General features: G+C 39.2%; 1 protein-coding gene across 1 annotated transcript; it reads left to right on the top strand.

Moving 5' to 3' along the window:
* Nucleotides 1–4,907: 4,907 nt before the first annotated feature.
* Nucleotides 4,908–7,401, top strand: LOC103719563 (transcription factor MYB78-like). The gene is made up of 3 exons (XM_017845827.5): nucleotides 4,908–6,132; nucleotides 6,276–6,405; nucleotides 6,634–7,401. The coding sequence occupies exons 1-3, from the start codon at nucleotides 5,991–5,993 to the stop codon at nucleotides 7,262–7,264; spliced, it is 903 nt and encodes a 300-aa protein (XP_017701316.2). The 5' UTR covers nucleotides 4,908–5,990; the 3' UTR covers nucleotides 7,265–7,401.
* The last annotated feature ends 5,040 nt before the right edge of the window (nucleotides 7,402–12,441 follow it).

Here is a 12,441-nt window from a genome sequence, read left to right as displayed (position 1 = left end):
TTGATGTTAAATAGAAAATTAGCCTTCATGCACTTGTGGGAAATAGCATTCTCAAGTAGATGAAGCCACATGCAATAATATATAATTATTTATTTTAGATTCCGTTACTTATCTCTTTGCTTTCTAGGGTTACATAATTAAATGTTGAGCTCAGGTTACATACTTGTGTCAATTAAAATCATCGCAAAGTTGGCTTGGGCCAGTAAATCGTTTAAGTGGGTGCAAGAGCTATGTCCACGTCCATTAGCTATCATTCCCATTGTTACCATTTAATCAACTGATGGTCCGAGTCCAGAGGGCAAGCAATATAAAAAAATTACTAAAGATGATGGAGAAATTATTGCCTATACTGTATGCATCAGTGTGGCCATGTGTGCAGACAATTACAACCACTGGTTTCTATAATGGTGCACCAAGATGCATGCTTGATGAATAAGATTTAAGAATCAGCTGCATACAAGGTGGGGCAGGTTGTGTATGCAATAAATTATCAAGATAAGGAAATCAGGAGGGTATACTGGTCTGCGTAAGCTTAGGGTAGTTGATGACTTTAAAGGTGCATTCTATTATACTTCTAGAAAAAGCCAATGTTGAATAGATTATGATAGGTTAAATATCAATAATTACGAGTGGTAACTAAAGAATACTCAGTGAGACCGCATGCTCCGCCACCTACTCTTCTAGAATAATTATTGCTAGCGTCTTGAGTGAAGCGATCTAAACCATCACCCAGTTATGTTAAAGTCAAGCAGGACAAAAAAGTCTTTGCCGTAATCTACCTTGACCGTCCCTTTTTAGTGACTTCATTAAAGGCTGCTAGTGACAGTCCCGGCTAGCTCGGTTCGCGTGTTAAGTATCCAATATTATAATGTGGCATTCATCTTCTAAATTTTGAACATCAAGTCCACCTTTCATTCTCTAACCTTGAGCCTGTGCCTTTAAGACCAAAGTGGCATCCTTTAAGACCAAAGTGGCATCGACATGGAATATATATTCTTGATTGCTCAATCTCCAGTCCAAGACGCATTTCTTGACAACCCTAGGTTGCACTGGTAGCTGAGGACTAATGATCGATTTCGACAACTAAACCTATCAATTCACTCATAAAACAATTGTATCAAACAACAGCATCTACTGATCACTGCAGCCTCATAACAAATGCGACATGTCATCGACATTTTTTAGCAAAGTGATTTCATCGATGCATATTATATAATTTTCCTAGAGAAACTTTATTACATTGCCTTTGATGAATTATATATGATTTCTCGCAAACTAAAATCTCTTTCTTTACTCCATGTGTAGGATTTACTTTTATCATATACGATTGGCTTATTCTGAATTGTTTATGGCGTACAATTTGCTTGATTATTACGAATTAACAAATAAAGAAAGGTCATTAGAACAGCTAGCTAATACTGAGAAAACCTCTATTCTTCCTGCCTAACTTAATTTTCAACATACGATGGTTGCTCTCAATATTTAATAGTATAGCGGCCACCAACCTGGTTTAAAGCACCCAATTTTCTTTTTAGTTTTTTTCCCTTAGCAATTCAAACACCTTGTGCGAATGTTGTAAATCTGCAATATTATCGTTCTAATTAAGATCCATATCTTCCATGCTTCTTGTAATCGCATTTCGAGATCGGCAAACTCTGGGTTCGGTACATCGGGTCATTGGCTTAGGAACAACATAATCAAGTAGTATCATGGACCATTATCCCCTAAACCCTATAGAGGAGATGGCATACAACAAGCATCAAGGTCCCATGTGTTGTTGACTGATGATTACAGCCTTAATATCAAAAGAAGCATCTAAATGACCTTAAGCAAATCAATTTTTTTTTCTCACGGGCGGTGGTCGCATTTACCAATTGGATGGCAGGACCACTAAAACTAATATGAAATTATAGATCTGGCGATTATTAAAATGTTATGGATAAAAAAGATGGTTACGAATGCCAACTTAAGCCTATGGCGAAGATTCTAGCCTAGGTATCAGAAAAGAAATTTACTCCTCTCTTCTTTTCTCTCGTTCCTTCCAGACTTCTAGTTCAAAAGCTGGTCTATTTAAAAAGAGTTAACAGATCCAGTAAAACTAGTGGAACTTAAACTAATGGTCTCCATTAAGTAAAGTTGATACTCTATTATCATTCCGTTAGGGAGCAAAATTGTACTGCTTAGCTCTCCTAAGTATCCCCTCTTGGTTGCACTCTTTCGTTTACTTCTAATAAATCTGGTGACTTCTGAGGCTTCTGACCCCAGAGTCTCCATTTACATCCAAAAAAAAAGTGTCCCCTCTTTATTTTAGCCTTGAATGGATTCAATATTCCTGCATGCAATGCTTTCAGAGGTCGCCAATAATTTCCTAAAGCCGTGGGCAGAAACCACAACTTGGCGATGTAAAGGGAGGCCACCATGCACAGGAAACGCAACGTGACGTCCGTCCACCATCGAAGCCCCCCTCCCCCGCAAGCTTGGTTCAACCAATGACGCTATGCAATCCTCACCCGCATCGTCATAAGTATTATGGCCATCATCATTGGCATGCATTGTTGTCCATGTCATCGCTTAGGATCGAGCTAACCCTAGGAGTAGGTTTAGACTATAAGGTCCACTAGCTAGGTGAAAAAAAAGATCGGTGAAGGAAAAAAAAAAAGGAAGGGAAAGAAAAGGAGCGATCATGGCGATCGTTTTCCGTCCTTGGAGTCATGAGATGATCGATGATAATTTTTGCCGGATTCGTTGGATAGGCGACACCCCAAATTGGAAACTTCCAAGTGTTGTCGCCACCTGCCAACCAGGTGGTTGGATAGAACTGCATCCAATTAGGCATCATCGAACCAGAACAATCTGTGCTTCAAGTCTTTTGTCAGAAAAAAAAAAGACTAGCTTTTATTTGGAAAAAAAGAAACCCCCTCCAATTCATTTAGTTAATGTCCATTCAGCACCATCCTATTGGCACATGAAGACCTACTTTCTTCTATTTCACTGCTTCCAATTAATTAAAGGACTTGGTAAATTGGCAGATGGCTCATCTGTTGTGGGATTCTTCTCCTCAGCAGCGTCCCAAGTCCACAGAAGCGTGCTTCCCTTTCTCCCATCACTCAAATATTCAACCATAACCCTAGACTTGAGAGTGGCATGCATCCAACTTGGTCTGAGCAACTACCAAGCAAGCACTCCCCACCCAATTGCGTTCTCTTTTTAATAAGACAACTATTGATTAAAGGGCCACGGATGAAACAGCAAAGTGATGTCAACTTTAGCTACACCGGGAGAATCTGGCAGTAGAAATGGCAGAGTTCGATCACATTATTGGTCGGGAATGTGATGCTGTGTATAGGGGATCATACTGTCCTCACCTGGGGGTACCTTCGTCTTCTACAGTTGATTTGGATGTTACAAGCAAAGGGTCCACTCCAAGGATGGACAATGATCTGTGACTAGTCGAATGGCCGCAGCACATACCATACTGTGTATTTGACTGTTAACTGTTATCCTTAAAGAATCCCCGGAGAAGGTGATTGTTCTTACTATATATTACCTCATAAAATTCAGTGTGATTGTCCTCACTATTCTCTCATAGGGTTTTCTACCAGTCAAGAAACCTTGATATAAAGATCCTATATAAATGGTGTGATGCAGCACCACCAGCTCATGAGAAATTTGATAGTTGTTTTCGATAAAAAGAAGAACGGAGTCTTTTTTATATTTTTTTTTTCTGTAATCCGAGCTCATTTTGCTGGTGATTTTTTCTTGCTTTCTGACAACATTAATGTCCAATCTTATCTGGAGTTCATATTATTGTGGTATAGGATGCTTGAGGTTCCGTTAGTCGCCTACTTTTTGATGGGCAGCACCGACGGGTGCAGGCTAGGAATTCATGATAATTTATTGCATGAATGTTTTATCGAAATGCTGAAGTAGACTATCTAAAAGGACTAGAAAAGAGTCGCAAGAGCCTTGTGTATCCTGGAACTCAGTTCAGATGATGCCAGTTATTGCAATAATGAGAAAGGATATATCAGTGATCGATGATCATCATCACTATCCGTGGAAAAGGTCTAATCCTAATAACAAGGCAGATTGCCATTGGACTAATCATGGTGGCAGTTGTAATCTAGGATTATCATGGTGGCGAGTAAGATAAGTACTACCTAAAGGAGCCATGCATCTTATTCTATAACTATAGGTTGCACATAGGTACATTATTTTGTGGGATGCTATGTTCAACATAATATATTTTTGCTGTATGGATCGTAGCAATGTAATGCATGTGGTCCATGAAAAACTAAACATTGATGAAAAAACAACATCAACATGATTTTTGGACGGTCTATGATGACAAGTGCCTCGAATGCATTCAAGGGGAAGACCATAACCTCCAAATCATGTTTAAGAGTGTATGCATATGCGTGTATGTATATGTATGTATGTATGTATGTATTGCAGGTGCCTTCATGGTGATGGAGCAAAATGTTAAGATTTGTTCAGTTTTTGGAGCATTCAAGCCTATAGTGTGCTACCATGCAGGTGTGATACCAAATATTTTGCTAGGCAAGTTTCCAACTTATAGATGGCATCTCCAATGCTTAATTTATTTATTTTCCATTCACGATATTACAGGCTTAAAAACTAATTTTTCTTTGTTTAATAGAGTGACTGACACTCAACAATTTTTTCATTGATGTTGGATGATTAAATTTTATAGTTATAGAGATTGTAATGGAAATTGAATTAGCATGAATAATAAAACAAATCCCGGAGTTGAAGAAATAGGGAAAGACAGTGGAAGTTGGATTTCTGCTTGTTGTGCATTTATTTTTGAGAAAATGATTGAAATGGAACAGCAGTTGTATGTGAGGTTAAAATTAGGGGGAAAAGGGGGAGGCAGCCCACGGGAATATCTTGGTCCATACAGAAGGAGCTCAACTCCAAAATTTTCTTAAAGAGAGCTACCTCTGCCTTTTTTTTCTGGTGCTTCGTCGGGAATCTCCTTGTATAATGACTGGTTTGTTCTATATATTTAGACCTCAGATCTTTCTCTGCTGATGATCACCATGCATCATGTGGCACATCAGTCTTCCCGTCTTCATGGTTGATCTCCCCTGCCTCTCGGTGTTACATCCACATTTAAGCTAAGTAAGTAGGTACTCAAACGTCCCTCCTCCCTTGTTTTTTTGTACTTTTTGTTCTCTTTAACTTGTCCTTCTGTACATAACTCAACACGACTGCTGACTTACATAATTTTTTTCCCTTGGTAAATTGAATGACTTCAGCTCCCCTTCAATCAAAAAAAAAATAATAATAATTGGAGTGCATGGAGAAAAGGTGAGGAATATCATAATAATTAACAGACTAAATTTTATGTTCACACCTCAGGACCATCTCTTACATGGATGCTTAATTTGGCTTTTAAGCAAACTAGAGTGCATGGAGAAAAGGTGCTCTTGTTTTTTTGCTTGTGAGGCAGACGTCCTTTGAAAGATGAAGCCTAAAGAGAGGATGTTCTCGAAATTCCAGCAGCTGAAAGGCCGCTTGATTAGGCAAACCAGATAGTTCCCACTTCCTCTTCTCTCTCTCTCTCTCTCTCTCTAAATCTCTAAGTCTAATAATATAAGCTGCTGTGTGATATATTGGTCAGTCAAACACGTTTCATGTAGAAAAGAATCCAGAAAAACTTTCCAAAAGCTCCAGAGAAGCTTGAATGATTGACTCATTCCCAATGAAACTCGGCTTTTCCCTTCCTTTTTTTTCCCACTAGAAGCCCCAAGTCTATGAGTAGGAGTGGATCACCTCCAAAAATTCCTTTATGATTGCTTCAACTCTTTAAATAAAGGAAAACTATAGAGTTCACCTTTAGGGTGCTGCGTTTTTTCAAAAATCCATACCCCATTAGTGGTAGGCTTTGGCTCTTCTTGGAATGGTCTATATAACATGGGACTTTGTAGCTTCTCCTAGAGATCCTTCGGGGAGGGGTGGCAACAATGTCTGAAAAGAGGGGTTCCAACAAAAATGAGGAGATGGAGCTGAGGAGGGGGCCTTGGACTCTCGAGGAGGACACCCTCCTCATCCACTACATTGCTTGTCATGGCGAAGGCAGGTGGAATCTCCTCGCTAAGTGCTCAGGTAATCATCTAAACCTACGCATAGTTAGCAAGTTCTCTCTCTTTTATTCTTGTTAGCAAGCTTTCCTTACCCCTAATAAAAGTCACAGTTGCGTTGTACTGATTGATTACTAATCTATATAGTTTATGTTTGTATATCTATAGGCTTGAAGAGAACAGGTAAGAGTTGCAGGCTTAGGTGGCTGAATTACTTAAAACCAGATATAAAGCGCGGCAACCTCTCCCCAGAGGAGCAGTTCTTGATCCTTGAACTCCATTCCAAGTGGGGAAACCGGTACCTGCTCATTTTTCTCACCAACTTGCTTATAACAATTCTCCAGTTTCCGGTCTTCTTTCATGTGGTAAATTAGTATTTCTCCGGCGAAGTTTCTCATGTCACATGTTGTAGAATAGTACTCATTCAAAACATCAGCAGGTATCAGAGATGATTCTCTGCTATAATCGATAACATTTTTGCAGTCTTTATTCAAACTTTCAACTTGTGGGGTTTTCTCGGATATAGGTGGTCTAGGATTGCACAACATCTACCAGGGAGGACCGACAACGAGATAAAGAACTACTGGAGGACCCGGGTGCAGAAGCAAGCAAGGCAGCTCAAGATCGATGCCAACAGCGCCATGTTCCGGGACGCAATCCGGTGCTCCTGGATGCCGAGGTTGCTCGAGAAGATGGGCTCATCTCAATCCATGCCATCACTCATAGACTCCAACGCCACCGCCGCCGCCGCCGGTATGATCGACCAAACCCCACATGACGGCCGGCCTCCCCAGCAGTTCTCGAATCCAGCCATGCAATACCCATTCGAGAATTGCAGCTCCTACGAGCCATCGGGCTCGGAGAATCACAGCCCGAGCACCTCCTCGGGCTCGATGACTCTCCCCCAGCTCCCGTACTTGTCATCCAGCCCTGCCAACAGCTGCAACGGCTTCACCTTCAATCCATTCATGAGCGGCCACTGCATTGATCACAGTGGCTACGGTTTAGACACTGTAGATCTAGCCCCTGCGCCATCGTCACAGCTTGGCTCTTCAGTCTCGGATTACACTATGGCTACCAATAATTGCGTCGACAGCATTGGTGATGGCTTGTGGAATATGGATGAGTTATGGTATGTATGTAAGAAAGCAACATGAGAGAGGTGGAATCTAGGTTCCTTGTGGTGATAACTCTTGTAGAGGTATTACAAAGAGAGACCATTGCGTGTGTAAGTTGGATTACTGTGTATGCGTGTATGTTTTGGGATGTGAATGAGAGTAGCTCTTTTCTCCAAGTGAAAGGTTTTGAGAAGGTGATGGAGGCTGTGGGGAATAGAAAGGAATGGATGGGATCCTTGACTTGGGCTCTCATGCCAGCCAAGGGAATCACGAGTGTGGTCGCTTCACTTTGAATTGAGTTGAGGTGAGGGGTTTAATTGGAGGTGGACCAACTTCGGTCTTTACGCCATCTTCAAACCCCACCCCCACCCCCACCCACCCATCGTCTCCCATTCATTTGGCTTCGAGGATACAAAAGCTAGCTTCCAGCACTCAAAAAGAAACCACCAAGTCCTCTTATCTGATTCTTGGAAGCAAGGCTTTCAAGCAAACTGTATCTCTGGGCTTCCTCTCCAGGAAGTGTCCCCACAAAGTCGCATGGCATCACAGCATGGCACAACTCAAGGTGTGATGGCCAAGGAAGGGAGATGATGCTGGCTCTGTGATCGAACAATCTTATCAAGAGTGCGATGGATCGCACTTCTTATTTCCATTCGCCCTCGGGATTGCCGACAGCCGTCTATAGTAATGGCGTCTCCCCGTGAATCCCACGCGTCATACAGGGCATGCCACTTGTGTTGGTGTGCAGGGTAAATGATTTAAGCTACATATCAGATCCACTGCAAACCGAACTAAAAGAAACATCCCCGAATTCCGCTCATCTAGCCAATTTTATTGAATTAAGGTTATTACGTCCGTGATACAAATTAATATTCCTACTAAAATTAGGATTTTTATTAACATTTGAGTCAAGACATAACATGAGTTACACATGTTGATTTTCAATGTAAGAGCGCTTGTTTCGAAGCTAATGCTAACTTTCTAGTATTGAGTTTCTGTTATTTTTAGAAAAGTTCTGATGTAGTTTTTGGGTTAATTTAAAAGTTCTGAGAGGTATAGCATCACTTGGGAAGTGCTTGGTGCCCTAGTTGATTTAGAAGTTGTTTAAATAGTTTTCTATGAAAAAGCTATACCTGCCAATTTAATAATATATTTTTTCTAATTTGGGAACAAAATTTCTTTTCGCAATGGATTCCGTAGAAGTACGGTCTCCTCCTATCCCTCTACTTTTCTTATTTGTATTGTTTGCTATCGGAGACCATCAACGCCAATGAAAGAGGAAGTAGAGGTGACAAAACCACCACGTCGCCTCATAGGTTGTAATTCAGGAGTGGCTCAATGCATTTGGGGGCTTAAGGCGAACTCATTAAAAGAGGCCTTTTTTTTCATTTTATCTTTGAAGTTTTTTCTGCAGTGGTCTGGTTTAAGACGAACTTACTAAGGAAGACCTTTTTTTTCTTTCTGTTTTGTCTTTGAGGCCTTCCCCGTAGTGGGCTTTCTTTGGGCTAGGGCTTTAGGCGACCGTCTCAGTCGCCTAAGGGTTGGGTCGGCCCTGGGTTGCATGTCATGAGGAGTTGGTGCAACTCCAACTTATTGTTGCAAACTTAGCTAATCGTTTGGAGCAATATGGGACTCTTAGAACCTCGTAACACTCTAGTGGAACGCAATTAGCGTACTCTTTATGAGCTCAAGTTTCCTTACAAGCAATCATTTGAATAGGAGAGAAATGATTTTTAGATATTTCAAACCACATATACATCAAGAGATCAGTCCTATAATATGATCATCAACATAAGATACTTCAAAAATTTTGTATCGCAATATATCGTCAGCAAGTTAAAGTTGATGGTAAAGCCATATGCAAATCCTTACAGGACATCAGTATTCAAAGAAGATCGTAAGTTTAAGTTCATAAATTGTTGCAAAGATTCTTTTTCTAAAGACAATAAATATTTTGAGAAAATCTTGTATTTTGTTGTGGATATGAATTCCTGTTTTCTATTTATCAAGAAAACCATGGCAATATGGAAGAAGGCCAATTTTGAAACAATATTACAAAGGAAATGTTATGTATTTTATAAAGATGGAATAGAATTAATTCTTGGATCAAAGATTGATGAATATTTTATCATGAATAAAAGAAAAGAGGAAGAAATGTGCACCGGCAACTCCTCCAATTTCAACAGATTCGACATGTAAGAAAACAATCGTGTGAATTGCAATGTCCATCCTATTGCACTTAATCAGGTTGAAGCATCTCAAGTTGGAAAAAAATATAAAAATGATGGAAGAAAAATCATGTAGCTCATAGGTTGAAGAACCATCATTTAAAACATCTCACCGAAATCTTTGGCAATGCAATACAATTGTGAAGATTCCCTTGCGATGTTCCTCGCAAAAAGCTCGCATACTTGGTTATTGCAAGTAACTTTTGACTTTCAACAAGAAATTTGCCATGCAGCACATATGAAAGCATAAAGCTTGGAGTAGGTGGTGTATTCCCCATGATAGTTTAAAAGAATGATTAATAAAAGTTGTATGTAGTCAGACATGCATCAAGATACTTTCATCGATCCCTTTGATCATGGCAAGGAGTAAGATGTTGCATGAAAGGACATAGAATTTTTATTTCGTTAGTGTAATATATTATTTTTAGTGAGCCTGGATTTTAGAGAGTCTAGCTAAATTCTTGAACTCAGAACTCGAGGATGAGTTATTTTCAATGAGAAGGGACTGATGCAAATCATGATTCCTATTTCCAAATTAGGTTTTCAATTAATTTTTGGGTCTTGCGAACAAGCTACATTCCAAAGTCATAACATGAGTTACACATGTCTAGGAGACATTACTTGTTTCAAAGCTAACTTCGAGTCCTACAAGTTTTATAGTATATATTTCAGGAAAGTTTTTTATATAGTTTTTAGGTTGATTTAGAAGTCATAAATGGTATAGTATTGGTTGGGAAGTGTTTCATTAGCGTCTTTATTGATTTAAAGTTGTTTTGATATCCTTATAAATAGGGGAAGCCATACCTACGAATCTAACAATGTATTTTCTTAAATTTATGAATAAAATTTCTTCTCATGGTGAATATCATGAAGTTTTAAGGGTCTCCCCTATTCCTTACACTTCTTACTTGCTTTAATTAATCTATTAATGTTTATTCCAAAAAAAAAAGGAAGAAGAAGAAAATGGAAGCAAGTGTAGCTAAACTGCTGCAACCGTCTTTTATTTGGAAAATGTTTCAACTATTAGGTAGGGACTTCCTCGAATGTTTGACCTACGTAGTTCTTACGTCATTTATCTAAAATAGATGCAGTTCCCCAACGGCTATTTTCAAAATGAAAACCAGGTCGGCAAGTAATCGTAGCCCGCAACGACTTAAATTTCAGTGGTAGCTCCATGGGCGGCCACTTACTAGTAGAGTAGTTGGCAGAAAGGACCGGTTGGAGGTCCAATTAATATGAATCACCATCCCAAGCATTAATTTAAGTGCGAGAGGGTTATATCCTCATACTGTCAAGAAAGTCGGATTTTTTTTTAATTAGATCGGATAAATTAAATCACATGAGGATAAATATATCTGTGGGAGTTTACTAACAAAATATTTAACATTTAAACAAAAAAAAATATTTGAAAAATCAAACAATATAGTGCTGATATGCGACTAGCCACATAAGATGTCATCCAATTAGATGTACTATAACTCTTCTGTACATGAGAAAACTCAATAGGAAGTAATGTGCTCATCAAATGCCAATAATCTTATAAAAAAGAATGGGATTTGATGCCAGTAGATGGTGGATTCGATAGCTCTTCAACATGAAGAATAGGCTCCTCAACATGAGGGAATAAGGCATGATAGCTCGATATGCGAAGCCCTCGTTGATGTAAAATATATGTACATACCAATACTAAACTACTTTTCATATAAATAAGTAACTCTGGGATGATCACCAATCCTCCAAACTCAAGCGATATTGTCATTTGGTTGAAGGTTAGATAAAAATAATTTATAAAAATCCGATACCATGACGGTCAATCTAGAAGATAGGCCTAGCCTAATCTATTATTGTTGTCGCCATCTAGAATTGAGATGGATAACGCTTTCTTCAGTCATATTTTTGTCAAAGAAATCTAAGAAAATATTAAGAAATAAAGTACAGAAAATTTTCAAACGTGAAGGTCGATATATACATGGAAAATGAGAAAAATTCCATGTGTACGACCAACAAAGCAAGAATAAAACAAAAGAAATATAATAATTATGTCAAAGAAAAATCCATACCAGCAATTTTACCACGTCAAGGACCTCATTGACAACAAATAGCCCCCCACGTCATCTGAAACATCTTTTTCCCCTGGACAGAAACGTAAGAAATATCCATTGCAGTAAACTTGACCGTCTTCTTGCCAATAATATGTCATGCCAATTTATGGTACAGAATTTGTAGAAAACATATTAATGTATTGAAGTGCATAGCTCTAAGCTCACGTCATATATTTCGATTCCTTTGGTTATATAGCAAGGGATCTTGTGGTTGTTCAGCACCTAGCTATCCTAAAAATCTGGACGCAAGAACTTTGGAAATTAGATTCAGCGCATGGAGAAAACCAAAATTATTTGACAGAATGAATGGAATAGAAGAAATGCAATGCATGAAAGCAATACACACAATTTCTTCTTGCGATGGATAATGATATGGGCAGAGCATGACAAACAGAAGTTGTTTGGAGTTGCGAAGCATTGACTGGTTATACCATCTCTAGGATTGGGTAGAGTTTTCTCCAGGAAAGCATACAAAAAGAATTTGACCGTCACTACATCGGTTGAAATGCATGACACAGCAACGTGATCAAATTATAGGGAAGCCCCCCCTGGTCCTCCTACGTTATGTCAAGTCTATTTCATGGGTCCCATATATACGACATAGTCCGAGAGAGAGAGAGAGAGAGAGAGAGAGAGAGAGAGAGAGAGATGCAATTCTAGTTGCACAGAGAGAGAGAGAGAGAGAGTCCTTCACTAGGTGACTCAGTTGATGGTTGGCGAAATTGTGGATCTAATCAATCCACATCAGCCCTTGATTGAAGGCAATTTTGTAACAACTATGGTAAATTCAAGTCTATTATAGCCATCATTATATCCGGCCAGCTGCGATGATCACGTAACAACTCGGAATCTTATGGACAAAAATTAGTCAAAAAAATATTATTTA

Source organism: Phoenix dactylifera, chromosome 12 (assembly GCF_051530095.1).
Source record: "Phoenix dactylifera cultivar Ajwa chromosome 12, Ajwa_hap1_PhDact_Kaust_v1.1, whole genome shotgun sequence".
Taxonomy (NCBI): domain Eukaryota; kingdom Viridiplantae; phylum Streptophyta; class Magnoliopsida; order Arecales; family Arecaceae; genus Phoenix; species Phoenix dactylifera.
The sequence above is the reverse complement of the archived record's forward strand: the minus strand, read 5'-3'. Positions and strand labels throughout refer to the sequence as shown.